The sequence below is a fragment of the Malurus melanocephalus genome, unplaced genomic scaffold (genome assembly GCF_030028575.1).
Source record: "Malurus melanocephalus ecotype Western Australia unplaced genomic scaffold, MMel_1.1 scaffold_114, whole genome shotgun sequence".
In the NCBI taxonomy this organism is placed as follows: domain Eukaryota; kingdom Metazoa; phylum Chordata; class Aves; order Passeriformes; family Maluridae; genus Malurus; species Malurus melanocephalus.
In genome coordinates, this window is record NW_026623346.1 from 1,330,780 (window position 1) to 1,351,629 (window position 20,850).

The window sequence follows — 20,850 nt, forward strand, 5'->3', positions numbered from 1 at the left end:
ACAAGCCCAGCTCTCTTCAGAGGATGTGTGCTCTAGGGTCCCAGACTATCTTGGTAGTCCTCCAGCTTTCAGTATATAAAGATTCATTGTCCAAAGTAAAATGAAGTCCCCTTTGTATCTGTTGTAATAATATAACACTGAAAGAGTTAAAAACAATGCAGATATTCATCACTTGTGTGGAAAATCTGTGCTCTGAAGGGTTGCCCAATTTTCGGTAATTATGACAACTTTTTTTGATGTTAAAAGAATGTATGCATAGGCCATACATTTCCTTCTAAGACCAAAAGAAACATGTTTTTCTTATGAAGCATAATCAAAACAGTGTTTTTTTGTTGTGCATTCCCCATGGTTGTATAGCTAAAGGAAATTAATTCTTCTTTAACCAAGCAATTGGGACTTGTAGGAAACCAGAAACAGTGCTGCAAACAACTGCTTTGGGGAAGTGCACACCAGAGTCCTGAAAAGCTCAGGCTGACCACACAAGGCCTCTGAGGTTAATCTTGCTATTGGATAGTTCTGTAAACACTGTCTCGGGTTCTGTTCTTTACATTTTTACACCACTCAAGGCTTCAGGCCAAGGCCTTGATAAAGAGAACAATTTGGTTCTTGAAAAACATTGTCAAAAAGCTGAGCGAGCAGTCTGTTTCCAATACTACCCAGTGAATTCAGAAAGAATCAAGATTTCCTGCGTGCAGCCTGAGAGCTACATTTGCACTGAAGGATCAAACCCATTTAGCCTCCATTTAATCTCTCTTTACTGACAGCACTGAATGTTCCTGCACAGGGCATGTGTTCAGCATTTCATGGCCTGCCCACAGCCACTCAACATCCAGCTGTGAGCCTSTGTTCTGCGGCAGCTTCTTACCTACAATGTCTTCATAGGCATTTTCTTCTAAAGTGCTCTTGGATCCAAATTTATGCTGGCTCTCAGTTCCATTTTCCGTTGGGGAGGGAGGGTACAGGGATTGCAGACTTGAGGCATCCTCAAACTCAAAGGATTTTCTAAAGTTTAAAACGAAAAGTAATTAGTAACCAGAATGAAAAATTATTCAGACATTTAGATGAGCATTTGCTTGCAAAAAAGAAATATATATAAATGAACCACAACAAAAACTAAATAAAAATCACACATCATGCTTTAAGGACTAGCTTTTAGCAGACCCTGARTCCCGTGTTCACAGCAGTCTCTAGTATAGCCATCTATGATACTTTCATGAAGCTGGAAGCATTATTATCCCCATTATGCAGACAGGAAAAAATTTATCCAAGTTACAGAGTAAGTTAGCAGCACAGTCCTCAGATTAGAAATTCCTTTGCTCTTTCCAGAGGTCCCCAAAACATGTGGCACTCTCTCCTCAAGAAAGACATGTCTCTGAAAAGCATTCCTGCACTGGTTTCTCTGGGAGATGTAGCCCTTAGTTTGACACCACTCATGATTTGAGCTTTCAGATATGTTCCTGCACAGAGGTCAAATGCCAAAGGCAGACTTGTGTGAAATTCACCCGTTTCCCTGGCACACCCCAATGCTAACCACTGGCAGCAAAGGAGAAAGAATTGAGGAAATTAGTGCTCCCCAGGGTGGATGAGCAACCTGGGCTGATGGCTTAGGGGCTGAAGGTTTGGAGTTTCTGGCAGGAACATGAGGACCAGGTGGGTCAGATGAACCCACACAATTTGTCTCCCACCCGGGGTGATTCACCACTTTCCAGCCACACCTGCCCCACTGCTGCTGAGCAGTTCTAGAGGGAGAAGAGCCCAAGTTGTCCCCACTCTCCAGTTTGCCCAGCACTTGTTCTCTGAGGCAGTATGTAGACTGAAGCTGGGAGGCCCACGATTTGCAGTGCTAGCAGTACAGAGGCTGGCACTGACTGGATTGATTTACTGCTGAGAGTGGAATGGTGAGGAAAATGGGCTCAGGTCAGAGTGTAAATCCCGTGGTGCTGCAAGGCTTGCAGGGCCTGTGCCCGTCTCCATTCTTCACTCACTGAGCCCCAAACTAGTTTCCAATAAATCATGCTGCCATCAGCCCCCATTCCTCTTCCCAGCTGGAGTGAAGCATATGTTACAGCATATCCATATGGCAGTGACAGATCTCATGAGACACTTTGGCCTGTGAATTGGCTCAAGCATCCCTACAGGTAGCACAGTGACTATCACACAGAACACTGCATTTGATTAAAGCATTTCCTGTTTGTCTCCTGGAGCAGACTTATGGGTCTGGATCAGGCTGAGGAGCTTTGGCTCTCTCCTTTCCCTCATTTCAGAATATCCAGATCCAAGTTATTCACATCAGGATCATGGCAGAAACAGTCTATGCATTTCAGATCCAGAAACCTGCTCCTCCACCATTGYTCACAGTTACAGAGGATGCTGACACACTGAAGACACAGCTGTGTATGAAACAACACTTTCTAAAGTAGTTATATTTCCAGCACCTATTGATTTTAAGGCAACACTGATGTGGTGGCACTGTTGGATCACATGGTCCAYAAGCCTATCCTGTGACACTCCTTTCCTGCACTATGTATGTTCCAGAGGATTTCCAACTGCTGGGAAACACCCAGCTCACACCAATCTGAAATGTTAAAGCTACTGTTGGCATCAGATCCTCTGAATCCTCTCTGCTTGCAGGCAAATATGAGAAACTTCCTCCATATTACTAGAATCTTGAATTAGCCACCAAAAATAAAATCAGTGCTTTCAACAAAAGTATTGAGAAAAAAAATACCCTCAGTCCATCTTCATGACATTCCAGTGAGTATGTATTTTCAATCTGAAACACACAGCTACAAGCTGTAGACACAATGAGTTATGTCTGTTCTCAAAAGAGAACACTTTAGATACTGAGATTTCAATAATTACTGTCAGTCATACTGTCATCCTTAGATGACATGTGTGGTCATAAATCCTCTGTAAATCCTGGAGTTCTCCTGTCTGTAAATGAAGGAAGGACAGTAGCAAAGACGATAAAATTAATATTTTATAAAAGATCTTCACCCAGCATTGAAGTCAGCCAGCAAACCTGAGATTTTGGGGAGGTTGACTTGAACTTCAGATCATGATTAACAAGAGGTGTGTCCAGAGAAATCATTAAACTACAGTGGGTAAAGCTGTTACAAAAGAATGGATACCTACACAGTAAAATATCAAGCTGATTTGCAAGAATCATCAGACACACATTAAAACCCTACAATTGATACTTTACTAATCAAAATTTAAATTGATAAATTATGCTTTTTGGGGGGCTTGCATCTCCTAACCCTAACCCAGGTGTAAAGCTCCTTTGTGGAACTGTGCTGTTGTCTAACTCCACTAGACAGGAGACTGAACCTGCAGAACATCAGAACATCAGAATTGTACCTCTTCTTGAAAGCAGCTTCAAAATAATCTCAAAAACTCATTGTGATAAAATACTGTGCTTCTTAGATTACTTGCTCCTTAATTTTCCAGTAAAAGCTATCAGTCACACCAGAACATTTTAAAATTATTGTTTGTCTTCTGCACATTGCAAATGCTGTGCTGAACAAAATGAGGGCAGCTTTACTTCAGAAATTCTTGTTATAAACTAGATTTATTTCCTCTGAGATTATTGCCAGAACTCAAAGACAAGCACTGCTAATCAGAGCTTGACTTTCCCCTTCCCCCCACGCCTTTCTGGGAGAAAGAGAAGAGCTGTTTTATCTTTCAGAAGCAGGTGTCTCCTGAGAAAAAAGGACAAAATCTGAAGGCTCCTCTTCTCCTTTTCCTGCCCCAGCATAATTCAGGTCAGGTTGTGCTGACAGAAACTTTTAATAATTGAGCCAGCATCAAGCACCAGATACTGAAGTGATAGGGTGAATCTGAGATGCTGTTTAGCAGTTTCTTGCAAATGTCATCACTAAATATCAAGGGAGGGTGTGTATCATACACATGGACAGAGAAGTGAACTTGTTAAAAATGCTGTCATTTGAATGCTTAGCAACAACTATGCCTACAATTTTCTAAGCAATGACCAGAATGAGCTTTGCCATGTCTAAAACTCAGGAGAAATCATGTGATTAAGACAAGCCAAGCTCCCCAGATTGCTGGGGAAATGTAGCCATACACTCTCCCCATCATTAACTCAGGTTGGATATAAAGGACTTTCTATGATAAAACACTTTTCTCAGCAATAATCTTCCACAGCTGTTAATAGTAATTTAAGATAATATTCCTAAGCACTTAATTAAATAAGATCACCTAAATTGCCTAAAACTGACACAACTATTATAGTAATGAGCTTTAGAAACAGAAAACCTCTGCAGCTACATTTTRTAGGAAGAAAAGGCTGTGGAGAAGAAAGAAGGTCAGCTATGGTCCCACTACCAGCCAACAATGAAATTATGGTCCATTAAAAATCAAAATTCAGGGCATTTGTGCCCAAATGAACTATATAACCTTTGGCACATGTAACCTAGAGCCTTTTTCAGAGATCAAGGAATGCAGGCTGTAGAACTCCAAAACTGAAGACATGCAAAGGTATTGTACCAGTACATCCTATCAGAGCAGAAAAAAAACCCCACTTGTCTTGAATGCAATTCCTAGCTTTCCTTATGTCAAAAGCAGTGCATTAGAGGAAGAATTTAAAACAGTTACTACAAAAATACAGCCCATTTATTTGTTTATTTGGAGAACTGAGCACATTTCCTTGACTTTTACCTGTTCTGGGATTTTCTGTGAAAGCGCGACTCCTTCTTCTGCCTTCTGGTCACAGGGGGAGCAGGAGTGGACGGGAGGGGAGGAGGACCAGCAGGTGTGGGAGATGGAGGTAGGCCATTGCTTGGTTTGCTTTTGTGGGATTTATCTGCCTCGTACTCAAAGGTGCGTTTGGGTTTGGGGACGGGATTCACGGCACTGTTAGCCGGGTTTTCCAGGAGCAGTTTGGGGCCAGCTGAGTTGGCAGTAATCCCTTGTTTTGTTTTACTGCTTTTCTCAGCCTCAGGAGGTGTTTCTGGTTCACTCCCCAAAATAACACTCCCTCCTTTGCTATCGCTCAGGGTTTCGCTCAGTCCCTCCGCAGTACTCGGAGTCCCAGACGTTTTCCTCCCTTTGTCAACACTGTAGCAGCTACTTGGTAACTGGGGGAGGCCTCTGCCCGACTGCTCCTTCAGTGCCTGCTCAATTTTCTGGATTCTGTTGAGCACGGCTGAGGACTCTTTCCTCACGTGGCTCTTAAGGAAAGTGGCGGAAGGAGGTTCACTCCTGCCTGGTCTCTTTTCAAACCGATGGCAGGAATCCCTGTCCAGCAGTTCCTCCTCCTCTGTCTCTGGGTAAGAGCACTCAGAAAATGTTCGGCTCATTCTTCTGAACCCTTTGAAATCAAAAGTCTTGTCACTGCAGGGAGAGGTCAGCACACTGGGGCAGCTCTCACTGCCTGACCTCTCCCCAGCATCCCTCTTGTCCACACACACATTGGTCCTGGGGGACAGCTCCTGGCGGCATTCCCATGCTGTGATTTTCTGCCTGATGTCCAGCACCTGCGAGCGGACACTCACCCTGCTGATGGAGAAGGTCCTCAATTTGGGGGCGGTGCCCAAGGACAGAGTGCTCCGGGTGAGCGGGTGGCTCCCTATTGCTTCCCCATCTTGAGCCTCATTTGGAGTCTCCTTTTGGTCAGCCTTGAACACGGACAGCCTTTTATCCAAAGCGCCCACACTGATGGCTTTGAGCGGGTGGCTCGGGGAGTCGGTGTCCGATGGGCTCGTGGAGGAGCTTCGCAGAGTGGATGTGCGCCTGTTCCAGTCCTTGTGGCACAGCCTGGAGTTGGAGRCTTTGGAGAGTCCAGCAGAGCGGGGAGAGTCCTCACTGTCGCTGAGGGGGTAGGCAGAGCTTCTTTGTGGGGACAGCAGGGGCGGTGGAGTGGCTGACTGGCACCTGGAAACAGAAAGAAACAAAAAAAATCAGATCCTTGGGGAAACTGGAGTTATTTGCCAAATTTCTTCTGGCTGCTGGTCTGCACACTGCAAGACCACCCCAAAGCTTCTTTAAAACACCAAGGACCATTCAGCCACAGAGCCGGGGTGGGAGGTGGCAGCATTTAACTGTTGTCAGGGATGGGCCATGAGTAGGACACTTTGAACATCCAAAACAAGTTTTCTCACCTCTGTTTKACCCTCAGCTTTTCCACATTTCCTTAACTTAAAGCCAGCTGAGATTCTCATAGCAAGCCACTGCCATGAAAGCATCTACCACCTCCAGATGAGTACACCTGGTTTGTCTTTAGTCTGATGCTGTAGCCGACAGATGAAATTTCCCTTAGCAAACAGAAGTAATTTCTAATCAAAAGAATATTACACACTGAGAAAACACATTAATCTGCCTACTCTATGTGTTGAAAAATATAAAGTAGATAGAAAGGTCTCAGTGTTACCCTGAAAAAAACCCTTGGAACAAATTCTAGCTTTGGTTTGCAAAATCAGCTGTTGTTACTGGGGTTTTGTACACTGTTGCAAAGACTTTTAAGAACAAAAAGACACAAGGAAAGTAAATAACAAATGAGCCAGCAAGAAGGAAGTTAAGCCAAAACCATGTCAAAAAAAGGGTGTTTGCCACCCTGCCAAAATCCGTCCGTACAAACCCAAGCAGAAATAATCRCAACTCCTTTAACATTAACTCCTTTCCAAACAGTACAGGAAAAAGAGGAAAAACCCACAAGTAATGCCTTGCATCTGCAATTAAGTTTATGCTCTTGAAGACTGTGGACAACAAGTTGTTTTTCATAAACTGTCCTGTACACAGACAGGATCCAAATGAAAGAACTGCTTGACCAAAATAAATCAAGGGAGCAAATGTCTGCACTACAGCAAAGGGAGAAGAGATTAAGAAGATCTTTACTGTTTAATTGTTTTCTTCCCAACAGCCAGCCAATACCTACAGCAGAGGTGCCAAGTCCTGTGCATTAATCAAAAAAATCCAGAGCAGTGGGATGATTTCTCAAAAATTTACTTTGACACAGGAAATATTTTCTTCTCCTTCAAATGCAACCCCAAACCAAATTATCAGATTTCATCCCACTTTCCTACAGTGGATACTTTACAATCAAAGCTCAAAAATACCACAAAAGAGAAAAGTTCTGGTCAGAAAAAGACAATAAACAAATTATTACAAAAGGGAACTCACCTCTTTTTTTCACAGGCCTGAGCCAAGCAAGTCTATTTGTCACAGAAGTTGGTGACTTTTAATTCTTTATTATTTTGAAAGATAATCATGCCCGTAGGAAAAGAGATCTCATGTCAAAGATGATGGCAAATACTTCTACAACAACTGCCTAAAGCTTCCTCATTTCAGGAGAGAAAGGATCCATGTCAGAATGTGCTCTTTCCAGCCTAGAAGCTGAATTTGCTGCCTTCTATACAGCTGCAGACAGGTGTCTTAAGAGATCTCAGAAGATCAAAAGCAGGTGATAGATGATGAGTGGTTTTGGCTGGCTGTTATAGGACAAAGTTTGTAGTGGATTACCTGGCATTACCTTGGCTGACATGCCTTTATAGTGCCTGAAGATGAACCTAAATCAGCCTCCTCAGGCTCAGTGGGGCACCCTGATTCTTTATTATTTCTGTCTATCTCATCTCAAACTCTTCAGGTTAATACCATGAAGCCAAATTTTTATATTATTCTTAGCACTCCTTTAGCTTAGATTTGCAATCATGTTCTTCCATTTTTTTATGTTATCCATGCCTGCCCCAGAGCCGCACTTCTTGGCATTTCTCCCAAGGAAACAGGCATCACCCAGTGGAAGTGGATTTTACATCTAGAGAYTACAGCCTCTACTGAAAGCATATTTTACAACCAGAGACTACAGCCTCCACTGCAACCTAGAAGCTGCATGTTGGCTAAATCCACTGTCGGGATTCATCTGTGGGATGAAGAGGCCTTGTGGCATGCTTTAGCATGTTACAGCTTATTYATTAGAGTCTAATCTGTACTGACAATAGCAAGAAGACAATAAATTACTGAAGTAAGGTCAGTAAAATGGGACAGCAGAGGTGAAGGATATAATGACAATCAGGGAATCATAGAAACCTCTCTGTGCCTTTGACATACTGCACAGAAAATACTACAGGCATAGTCCTTTATCTCCTCACACTCTAAGAAATATCTTTTCAGTCATTTCCACTTTCAGGAAAGGTTTGGTGATTCATCAGGAAAGGAGGAAAAGGGGGAAATCATGGTTTGCATAACCTGAAGAAGTTGCAAAACATTTCTTCTTAAGACATATGAGCCATTCTTTTAATCCCCAGGTTTCCAGTAAGGTAACTGCAATTAAGGTAAAACCCCCCAAATTCAATTACAAAACTCACACTCACCTCCACTGTGCAAGACTGGGACTGCAGAACCACAAGCCCTCTGGAGGTCTTTGCTCTCAAGGACTTGGTTAAGAAAAAGATTCTGTTTTACACGGCATTGCACTCTAAATTTAGAGTTAATTTTAACTCTAAATTTAACTCTAAATTTAGAGTTAAATTTTCTGCAATCCAGACAGAAGCTATAGGACTAACTCCAGAAAAGAAGAGGAACAAAGCTTTGTCCCAATGGTTTCAGTATGCATTCTCTAAAGGATGCTGGTAAGTAACAGAATTAAAGAAAAAAAACAAGTCCAAAATCTGATCAGTGGATAATAAAATGGTTCTTCCCCAAGAAACCTATTTCCATTAGAAGAATATTCTCTTGAAGTCACAATAGTTCCACAGGCTTTAAAACCCATATTACTGGACAGAGACAATAAGTAAGAAACTGGCAACCTTCCATACAAAGATTGTAAACCAAAATGCTTTTATTGAAGTTTTCTACATACACAATGATACAGTGCAGCACCTTACAATGCACATCATTGCATAAACACCTTCCAAATATCATGCATAAACAGCATAAATAAAGATTACGGAATCAAGTTTAGCTTCCTCAACAAGTTCACTTGAACAATACCTTCATTCTGAACAAGGATATCTCTCTGAGAATAACAGCATTTCACAAAAAGACACTGTAATAAGTAGCTCAGATTCCCTAAGGGCATTGTTCCAACATGCAGTTCCACACTTAGGTGTGCAGTTCCCAAACCACTGGTAAGCTGTGCACTGCTGTCTCAAAGGCTGTCAAGCAATCCATAATGTCCTCTAAACAGGTCACAGACCCAAAACCACCTTTCTGCTGGGACTTGTTGCTGCTCACTGAGGAGAGCACACAGAATCCAAGAGGTGCTTTCCAGCTCTCTAGACAATACTCAGCTTTTGCTAATGTGACTTGTTCCTTGAGAAATCAGCAGTTACCCATGGTAGGAGAAAATTGATGGTATCAGTCATACTCTGTAAGATTTTGAACTGTAGATACAACTGATCTTCACATTCTGATTCACCCTTTTCTCTCCAGTTTCTCTTCTTCTCACCCAAATGTAGAAAAAACCTCGTCATTTACAAAAATTGTCATTTTTGAGGGCTGCTCTCAAATATTCATATATTCATATTATTTTCACTAGCAAAGGCATGTCCTTTCACCAGGACCAGTGAACACATGTGGATAACAGTGGAGCTGTATCTCAGCTGCACCAAGAAGAGAACTGAAGCTCTTGCCTTGAGATAATTTGCAAACTACTCGCACAAAGGCAAAAGCTGAATCCCTGTCATCTTGGTGAGACCTTTAGCAATGCTGACTTGTGCTTAAAAATCTATAGGGATGGAGAAAGGCTGGTTCTTGTTGCCAAAAGTGCCTGAGTTCTCACCTTCTATCTGACTCAAAAGTTAAAAAGTCTCCAATTTTGGACAAGACACCAATCTTCTTCCTGCAAAGTAGTTAGGGTGCTAACATTTGGCTGTGTGTAGAAAGGAGGAATTTAATTCCTGGAAACCACTGTGACAGTAGGCAATACAAAATTAGTATTAAACCACAGGGCTTGGCCTTTTTGATGCAGTTRAGCAGAAGCACAGCTCCTTCCTTCTCCAGAAAAGAAGAGAAATAGGTAAAGAAAATTCCCACAACTTCATGAGATAGTTTTCAACAACAAAAGGAGACAGCCAGAAGGGTGGCTCAAGAGCTGGTTTTGTGTCTTTTGGAAATCAGAATACAGGTGGATAATCAGAATGTGCATTTATTGAAGAGTTTGTATCCAAGATCCACACACTTYATATACACTAAGAAAAATCTTGGGTTGCATTTCAGACCAGGCAGTTACAGTGGCTGGAGGGTGCTTAGGTAACTTGTCTTGAAAGAGTTARGGACTCCCAACCCTCACTGCCCCACTCTGACCTCTGAGCTAAGCAGCTCAGACTCTGCAGCAGTGTTTCATTCCTGAAGTGTCAGGAATGACCCCACACATCCTCCTGTCCTAAGGAAAGGCAAGCTGGAAAAACCACTCAGCGATTTTTCAGTTTTGTAAGTCCCATCTGCTTTTCTTAAACCAATACATACAGAATAGWAAGCCAGATTTTGGCTCTCTGATCCAGGGAATTTCCCACTTCAACATGCTCATGCATGGGAGCCCATTTACTGAAAAAAGTACAGGGAATGTGCTGACAAAAAGGTATTGGGTTTTCCAGGCTCCTGTTGATGAGATCCCATCATCTTCCAGCGATACTGATGTTGGGTAAGCTCATACAAAGACTCCCAGCACTGGCTTTACTCCTCAGGACTTTCTCCCTGCTTTTGTTAGGAAAAAATATAGCTATTTTCTTTAGGATTTTTTCCCTTATCCCCTTTCTTGGGGCATTGTGCCATTTTATCAGGACAACCTAACTTGTTTCAGGCTCACAATAACATCAGAATCAGCTGTGTCCATASGATTGTAAGTTTGTGTATGAGTAGTGGTAAAATACACAACATTAGAGACTTCTTGTTGCTCTAGACAATATTTAAAGAGATCTGGGGCAAGAGAAGCAGAAATTTTGGGGCAAGGCCAGCAAAACTCATATTTAATACACACACTAAAGCTGCCCTGATAGGCACATGAGGATGTAACTTCAAAATTCTCCAGAACTTTGCGAGAATGATAAGAAATGTTCAGCTACCAACTGCCAGCCATTCTGAGAGCAAATACTGGAATCCATCCTTCCCAGAGCAAGGTAAAGCGAGAGAGAAGCACTCCCTGTTCACCTGTTAACTGGAGCCATTCACCATTTCATGCACTGTGCACAGTTTGATGCACCTCTGCTAAGAACAGATGTAATGGCTCACTATGATGTTCATTTATATCAAACTTCCTCTTGATTTGATGAAGCAGGAAGAGGAGAAAAAATACGTAGAGATCAACAGAAGCTCAAATTAGAACAGGTGTTTATRCCCCATTCCTTCTGTGACCTGGAGAGAACAAGCACTTTTGCTGAGGTTCAGTACCCACAGCTCCTTGTAATGAATACAGTTTCACATTCCCCAAGAGCAGTGCTGCCAGGAAATTACCCAGCAAACAAACAGAGCACAAAAAACTCTTCTGCCTTCGTCAGATACTCTTGGGAAAGTTCCCAGTATGAATCAATACTTTTGCACAAACGAAAACTGAATACACTACTTCAGTACAGTAATTTCCCAGGCCTCTTCAGGTGTAAAAAGGCAGAGTAATTCAAAGTAGACCAAAAAACTTAAACATGTTTGATTGAAGCAGTGACAAGGGACAATTCTCCAAAATCCCCCCTTGCTCTCTCTACAAGAGCTAAGAATTTCCTCTATGCTTTCCCCCAAAGAACTGTGAGAATTCCACTTTTAGCTGTCAAACACCAGCAGCCAGTGGTGTGGCTGAAGTTTGAGATGAGTTATGGAATGACTCATTTCACAAAGCAGCATAGATTCAGCATTATTGGGACAATGGGCCACTTCCWTTCCTTAGTCCTGGCTACACCTTCACCAGAGGGGACAGGCAGGCAGTGACARTGACTGCTGCAAAGACTCAGCAAGGCATTGCTGTAAGTGGTGCACAAATGCAGGGAGTCAGGCTGCTCTAACTGGGTCAGCAAGTGCTGAGCAGGAGGACCAAAAGTACAACCATCACCAGAATAGGTGATCTGAAATTATTTTGCTGCTTAGTTGAGATGGTCCACGTGGATCCCATGTACTGATGACCCTTYGAGTTGAGACTTTTTCCGTTTCAAATATAAGTGAGCATCTAGACTTGGACAACTGCCTCGTATATTGCATGAAAGAATATAAATTGAAGCTTTCAGTGTATTAATTGTTCCAGGAGCAGAAAAGGACTTTAAAATCAAGGTTATTGTTACTCCTTGTAATTAGGGATTATGGGAACATTAGGACCAGACAAAAGGGACCTCCTGCACTACTGAATTTAAATCCACACTCACTTGGCAGTAAACCTTTCTAATACAATAYGTATTCTGCACTCTCATAGCATATAGCATTTTAATTTTCTACATAACTCAAGCAGATAATTACAGATTTAATTATCTTAAATCTAAGTAAGAGTTTATGGCAAATGAGGTGAACTTTTCACACTGAAGTGCTGGGCACACACTAGTAAGATGGTTTTTGAGCTGATTTAACTTAGTGATGGAGCAAGTGATGCAACTTGTCATATCTTGCCTCTCACTCAGAAAGTGATGTAAGTGGTAGCAGAACAAACCTTCTTGCACCAGACCCTTTGTGACTTTTGAGCTGTCACCAGGAGTATGGCTAAAAATCCCCAAAAATCTACATTCCAGATAACATCCTCCTGTCATTGTTGACTTTGGGATTGTGACCAAAACAAGACAAAATCTTGTGCTTTCTAAATTGAACAGTGAGTCTGCATTATAAGTCTGTTTGAAATAGGCTCACTCTCATGGACATATGTTGGGATGGAAAAGTCCCAGCATTTAGAGAGAATAAAGCAATAAAGTCAAAGTGAACAACAAATCACAAAATGTTTAAAGATAGAACAAAAATAGAAACGCCAATTACTTTCCTGTTTATACTTCTGAATTTTTCTTCCCCAAGGAATTTTGATACTTTCCATTCAAATAAAAAATGAAACCACATCAGAATTAGCTACAAATGATAGGACTGTGAAACAAAAATTAAAAAAAAAAAAAAAAAGATCAAGCTCTGTGTGTAGTTTTTAAAAGTTCCAGTGTCTGTGTTCCCAAGAAGTACTGAGTCAATGATAACAATTGTGGGATGCATTTGYAGGGGTGCTGTGGTGAATTCCTGTGTTTAGCGCCCCTCTAGAGCTCTGGGCTTTTGCAGCTGGTTCATGAAGAGAAGTACAGACCATCACAGCTGACTGCAGCTGAGCTGTGTTTTTATGGCTCAGAAGCAAAAAAATGGTCTGATTTACACCAGGGAAATGCAGGCGTCGTTCTGCCAAAGCAAATTACATAAAGKGGCAACTGTGCTCTGCCACTGTACAAAACAAGGGCAAAGAAATCAAAGCTGGTGAGTAGATCCTAATACTTCAATTAGACTGGATCTGTAAAGCCAAGACAGCACGACAAATCCGACTGTGAGGAATGACTGTAAAATAAAATGCTATCAATCAACATGCACTAGGTGTCTTTGCCAAGTAAGGGGGAAGAAGATAACAGGAAATTGTGAAATTATCTAGACTCAGAGCGTTGAATTCTCTGCCACTCCAGATTTATGGCAGTCTTCTGCTCTCTTACAAGGCAAGGGCAGGATGGTATTTAAATAATTTCCGGTTTAAGCCTTTTTCACCTCCTCTGTTCAGACACAAATAACTACCCAAGGCAAAGATTACCAACAAGCCTGGGCTGTCATTTCTATCACAGGGATCAGAAGCTTACTGTGAAAAAAAACATACCAAAAAGCAAGAAATATAAAAGGAAGAACTGAAATATCAGAGTAAGCCATTCTCTCTTTTCCACCAAATTACGTTGCATTGGTTTCATAGGACCACATCTCATTTTTCTCCTCAAAAAAATATGATTCAAAGTTGAAAAAGTGAAGTCTCCCTCTGAGTTACTCTTTTCCTAGAACATGTTCTGAATAATAATTTATGCAACAGATATTTCCAGTTACAGCTCCACTATTCTAATTGTTCTGGAATTGGCTCAGTATTTTTCAGTCTCACCTGATTTCTTAAGACCTTGAGAGTTTTGCTGGAGAGGGAGTGGCAACACAGCAAGCGATGGCATTTTCTTAAACCAGGCAGAAAACACAAGCCTTCATTTGTCTTTTTAAGACCTGCCAGTCCTTGAAACTTGTTCTTTAGAAGCATGTCTAAACATGCTGACTGTTCAAAATCCCAGTGTACATGGAGGCTCTGAACTTTTCTTTTTCAAAGCACAGGTGATATTTCAACATGCTTGCTCATCTGTCCTGGAACATCAAAGCAATAAATTCTGTGGAACTACTTCTGCCAAAGCTTTCCAAGTTTTCCATGTGCACACAATTTAGGAAGGATTAAAAATTATTTTTATTAATTGTGATGCTTAGTTTTCAAGTTATCTGAGGGCATTCTGGGTTTGGCAGCCTGCAAATCTGGAATTTTGGTTTGGTAAAGTTGCTGTAAAATAGGTTCATCCCTCTTCTGCCCTGAAAGTCAGAAAACCTTACAAGGTCACTTTACTGAAATACGCTACACCCAAAGATAAAAGAATTGAACAGSAAGTCAAAAAGTCCAAAATCCCATCTGCACACTAATCCACAAGACAAACAAGTCTGCTTTGCCTGTTTCACATATAAATCAACTTCTAGGTCATGCAAAACCTCATCAAATAAACTCAAGTATAAGTTTCTAACAGGGACAGAAAAAGAATAGGAATTCAGGATTCCATCCCATCTTTAACTTTCTTAAACTCACACACTCGGAGGAGTTTTTTCAGAATAAATATAAAATATTTTATTTGCCTTTCCCATCAGTATCCACATTTTCCTTCCAGTCCCACCAGGTTCGCTGTGGTCCCCAATGTGCTGCCAAAGTCCACTGAGATCTTTCTGTAGAAGTTTTTGCACAGTTTTGCAAATCAGTTTAATTAATATAGTGAAAAGCATCCTAGAAGAGTGGATTATAAAACCAAAAGCCATTGTCCATCTGTCTGCTATGAAACAGACATTCTTAATTTCTGTCATCATTTCAACTACAAGTATCACAATCCATCAAGGCTGAGGCCTGAGACATCTGGAGAAAATACAGTGTGTCACACAGGGTAACACCAAAGTGATAAAAAAGATCTGAGAATGTCTGTGCTGCTTCTGGAGTTACTGAGCTGCACAGGAATGAAAAAGCAAAACAAAATAAAATAAATTTTAAAATATCATCAGAATAGAATCTTCTGCACTATCTCTGTGGATCCAGAATAACCTCAACATCACCCTGTCTAAACAATCTGTCAGACCCTCTCAGTGGTGCACACTTGGAGCTCATGCACTGGGAAGATAGGTCACAAGTCATATGGACTCCCTGACGCAGAAGAAAAGAGGAACTAACTCAGGTTTCAAACTTTGCCCAAAGAGTGCTCAGACACCTCTGAGAGGCTGACTCATCTCCAACCAGCAGCTGGGTGCTATCCTGTTGCCAAGACAACGGTAGCAACTCAGTTCAACTCTCTGCAACATTCTCTGTAAGGAAAATGCTGAAGCATTGGCATAAAGCCAGCATACTCCACATTAGGAAAACTTTTCTGTTCCCTGAAGGRCACGTTTTGTACATGTTTCTGTACTATGGATAAAGCAGTCTGACAGCTTTTTGCTTGTTACTGCATGACTCTTACAATGATACAAGAGAAATGTGCCCTTGTTCTTCAATTTCATTTTATAAGTTTTACCCTCTCTCTTTTGTCCCTTAGAAGAGTGGATTTCTACCTGCCTAGATCAAAGGTCTCTGTGCCTCCAACTTGGGCTATTTTTCCAACACAATAAATGATATTACTGTCCTTTGTGAACTTTCCAGTCACTTAGTTATGTAATTGTGCCTCAAAAGTTTTCTCTCACCCATACACTGACATTCATTGCAACCTCTGACGATAGGCAAAACAGTTTTCCTACCCAAAGTTACACATACTTTTTCTTTTCTAAGAAGYAGCCCAGCATTCATAACAGACTCTGGACTGGAGCAGTAGTAATATCTCTCACACATACACAATATCTCTTTTATATAAACAACTGAAAGAAAGAAATCTGATGCAGAATTTTTTTTTTGGYATCTGAAAAGGCAGAACAGAGAGGAACCAGTGGATAAGTAAAAGATGATTTGTGAAGGTGCAAAAGCAAGGAGGAGAGAAGGAAACATATTAATCGAGTATACAACCTCATTGTTAAAGGTTGCATCTTGTATCTGAAAGAGGAAATATTTCAAAGTTTATACCCCTGGCCTCTCTTATCATAATTTTCTTTAGTGGCTGCAATCTTATGGAACGCAAAATAAATTCCAKCTATGATGACAAACATGACCCTTGGTACATTTTCCAGTGTGCAGAGATGTGGCTGGATGCCAGGTGCCCACCAAAGCTGCTCTGTCACTCCCTTCCCTGACCGGGACAGGGGACAGAAAATATAACAAAAAGCTCATGGATTGAGATAAGGACAAGGAGAGATTCCTTACCAGTTACCATCACATCATGAGAAATAAACCCAAAACTTAAAAACACCTTCCCCCCACCCTCCCCTTTCTTCCTGAGCCCAACTTTACTCCTGGTTTTCTCTACCTCTTTTCCTGAAGCAGCTCAGAGCAATGGGAAACAGGGCCCRTGGTCGGTTCATCACATGGTGTTTCTGCTGCTCCTTCCTCCTCATGGAGAGGACCCTTCACACTCTTCCCCTGCTCCAGAATGGGGTCGTTCCCACTGGAGACAGTCACACCCTTCTCTTGCTCTGGAACGGGGTCAATCCCACTGGAGACAGTTACACTTTTCCCTTGCTCTGGAATGGGGTCGATCCCACTGGAGACAGTCACACTCTTCCCTTGTTCTGGAATGGGGTCAGTCCAGCTGGAGACAGTCACATTCTTCTCTTGCTCAGGAACGGAGTCAATCCCACTGGAGACAGTTATTACACTCTTCTGCTTCAGAATGGAATCAGTCCCAATAGAGACAGCTACACTTTTTCCCTGCTCTGGAATGGGATCACTCCCAGTGGAGACAGTCACACTTTTCCCCTGCTCCAGAAAGGGATCACTCCCACTGGAGACAGTTACACTCTTCCCTTGCTCTGGAATGGGGTCGCTCCCACTGGAGACAGTTATTATACCCCTCTCCTGCTCCGGAATGGGATCAGTCCCAGTGGAGACAGTCACACTTTTCCCCTGCTCCGGAATGGGATCAGTCCCAGTGGAGACAGTTACACTTTTCCCCTGCTCTGGAATGGGATCACTCCCAGTGGAGACAGTCACACTCTCCCCGTGCTTGGGCATGGGGTCTCTCCCACAGGAGGTAGTTACAGTCTGCCTTTGCTCTGTCATGTGGGGTCTCCCACGGGAGACAGTTCTCCAAAAACTTCTCCAAGGTGGGTCCTTCCCATGGCTGTAGCTCTTCATGAACCACTCCAGGTGGGTGCTTTCCACAGGGTGCAGTCTTTCAGGAACAGTCTGTTCCAGTGTGAGTCCACCCCAAGATCACAGCTCCTGCCAGCAACCCTGCTCCTCTCTCCGCAGGTCCACGGGTCCTGCAAGGAGCCTGCTCCAGCATGAGCTTCCCATGGGATCACAGCCTCCTTCAGGCATCCAGCTGCTCCAGCAAGGGATCCTCCACAGGCTGCAGGTGGAWSTCTGTATCCCCATGGATTGCCATGGGCTGCAGGGGCACGGCTGCTTCAGCATGGGCTGCACCACGGGCTGCAGGGGAATCTCAGCTGCGGTGCCTGGAGCACCTCCTCCCCCTCCTGTTCCACTGACCTTGGTGCCTGCAGGGCTGTTCCTCTCACTGATTCTCACTCCTCTCTTCTCTGCCTGCACAGTAACTTTTTTCCCTTCTTAAATACGTCATCCCAGAGGCACTGCCACCGGTGCTGATGGGCTTGGCCTTGGCCAATACAATGATTTGTACAGTTTAAGAAATTACATACTTGACTTGAATTTATGAGGGAATTTTCTTTTCATTCACTTCCTTTAAAAATCTATTAACAAGTGTTTGATTTTCTTCTGGCTTATGTCAGCACAAATCAAGAGTTACTAATGAGAAGTTGCTAAAGATCGAAACTGATGCAAAAGTTAGAGCAGGAAGATTTAAGGCATTGATTCGGTGCAAATGCACACTTATGAAAAACAAAGTTTCTGTCTAAATAACGTTTGCACTGAAAATTAACTTAGGTTACTATATTTGACTGGTTACAGTGTGCTTCATTCTACTCTATTTAGCTAAACAAGCCAGGAAAATAAGGAAATGTGTTGGGCATACCCATTGCTGAGTGTCATATGAAAAAATTGGCCAGCCAAAGTTGGTGGGTTTTATTTTTAGTTGAACAGAGCTTTGAAAAAACTCTTTGATCTATTTATTCCCCAATCTGTTGGCATATACACATAAACTGAAAAAGAAAAGAAAGAAAGCAAAAGAAAAAAGCCAAGCTRTGACTTGCATAGCTTGTTGCTATCATACTTATTTACCTAAGAGTCCAGACAAGGCCAAATTTAACTTGACCGAGGGCTACATCTGGCCCTAATTCAGTTTCACTGCATATTAACAAAAGAACAATCAGCCAGTGCTGGAGCACTGTGCACACCAATATTCAGAAACATGATCTGAAGGAAACTTTCCAAAAGATTCAGACATTGGTTTCTCTCGGCCTTTTGCTGCCCATAACTGTCAACAGGAGTGGAGTTAGGTCAGGGAAAGACACTCCCTCGCCATTACTTTGTTCACCGTGATCAAGGGTAACATTAACGTGTCCATTACTCATTCAGCTGAAATGAGCCTCTCAGACCAGATTTCAGCACCACACCTACTGGAGCTGTGGGATCTCAAGCCTAAATTTGGAATCAGGATAATATCTGGGACATTTATATATCCTTTAGAAACAYTTTATTCTCATAAGACCTTGGCTTCTTATAAAATTGTGGGTTTAGTTTTACACCCTTCTGTTGGCCTACTAGGTTCTATAAGGAGCTGGCCAGTACATATTAATTTTTCTCTTCACTTTTTACTTCTTATGAGAGAATTTTACGTAGTATAACCCTAAGAATTACTTTTCTTTGTGGCCACTGACATGCAACAGAAATGCTGCACAGTAAACTGAGAGTTTTACTTAATTTAGGGCAACTAAACTTAGAGCAACTAAAAGCAAGAAGACATTTCTCCTGTCACACATGCATTCCTTCCAGGAAAAGAGTAACCTTCATGTCCCTACAGGAAGCTACACAGGTGGCACCAGGCAAAGCATCAAGAAAATAAAAATGGCATGGTGCAAGTGGGGCAATACTAACACCKATATATACAGCAGCAAGGAAAAACAACAGGCAACATTTATAAGCTCATCAGCTTGGAAAATATTTGCTCCCTACAGACTGCAACACTAACAACAAACTCCCTCCAGTAATCCATGGGGCCTAAGATAATGAATACTTGAAGCAGTGAATTGAAGTTCAGATTCTGACCCTAAGTTACATACCTCAGAACCTCACAGAGTTTGACCCATAACACTGATTTTTTTTTCCTGAAAACACAAACCTGTGATTTTGCTATCTACTCAATGGGGAAAAAAAAACCAACCAGCAAGCGGTCTCACAGCCCAGCAAGTACATTTCATAGAAAGCATAATAAAGAAAAAGTACCACAAAACCCCACAACCTGAAACCAGGCATCAAAACCAACATGGCACACAGAAGTGTGCCAGCAACATTGCATTTAATACCATGTTTCCATCTCAGTAGTTAGAAGAATACAGTCATTGTAAGGTATATTCAGCCGAAGTATAAACAACTGTGGTCTGTTTCTAATGGACAAACACTTTCTACACAATAAAAAGAAATTCAACTTAGCATGGGTATGAATACTGCTGCATAACTTTAAAATCAACTTTAGTAATAAGAATGGAAAAAATGGAATCTCATCAAATAGACAAGAAACCAGCATTTAGCTTTAGAGAGATGAGGCTCTACCTGAAAGCAAGAAAGGTAGAGAGAGGGGAAGAGAAGGGCTGTAAAAATGAGTTTTAGTCCCACAATGTGACTGGTCCTATACCAGAACTGCAAACCCTGGAAATTAAAACTATTGCTATAGCCACCTTCAGTAAGCAGAGGACTGGTATTGAGTTCCTACCTGTGAGTTGACAGTTCACCTCCTGCACAACTGGTTATGGGAAAGGACATGAAGGCATTCAGTGCTAAGGCATTTCATGCTCTTCTCTTCTGCTTGTATTTAGTTTCCTTCTCTCATGCCTCTGACAAGCACATAACTGCCCACCACTGTAATCGCTTCAACCTAGCCAGACTTACTCAGAAGCTTTTCCCTTCTGGAAAGATGCAGGATGGAGATGTAGGAGTTCTCAATCCCATGTGCTTTGCTGCAGTCTCTGTGCTTCCTGAGTACTGCCTGCTTCACTTGTCAAGCAGCAAATGACACACTGAGAGCGTTTGTCAAACCTCTGTCCCTTTGTATGCTTAAGGGGAGGAAACTGCCATTAATGTTTAACAAAACTAACAGGAGCAAAGCCTTTCTCTGCAAAATCGCGCTGACTTTGAAGGGACCGGTGTGTGAAAAATCTGGCAAGACAGAAGTTTGCTTCTGGTAGTCCACAGTTTGAGAAAAGAAAATGGGAAGTTGATTTTAAAGTTACAGGGAACAACAGTTTCCAATTCATTCCTGAAGCTCTGAACTGATGCAATCCAGCTGCTTGCTGCTAAAGAAATAATAGAAGCTGTGTCAGGGACCAAACCACACACACAGACACAGCAAGCCAGGCTCAGCACCTATCTTGAAGCCCACATGGATGACAGGACTGTTTGAYAGGAAAGGGAGAAGTCAAAAATCC

At 42.1% G+C, this 20,850-nt stretch overlaps 1 protein-coding gene across 10 annotated transcripts in view; it reads right to left on the reverse strand.

Moving 5' to 3' along the window:
• Nucleotides 1-20,850, reverse strand: part of DENND2B (DENN domain containing 2B) — a 160,086-nt gene that overhangs the window by 55,811 nt on the left and 83,425 nt on the right. For 7 of the 10 annotated variants that reach the window (XM_057369704.1, XM_057369699.1, XM_057369700.1 and 4 more), the window contains 2 exons: nucleotides 4,678-5,892; nucleotides 866-1,002 (listed from right to left, as the gene is read on the reverse strand). In XM_057369704.1, coding sequence (XP_057225687.1) covers nucleotides 866-1,002; nucleotides 4,678-5,892 — 1,352 coding nt within the window. Of the gene's footprint in view, nucleotides 1-865; nucleotides 1,003-4,677; nucleotides 5,893-16,595; nucleotides 17,514-20,138; nucleotides 20,305-20,850 lie in introns of those variants that run through there. The other 3 variants (XM_057369707.1, XM_057369698.1, XM_057369706.1) reach the window with 3 other exon arrangements.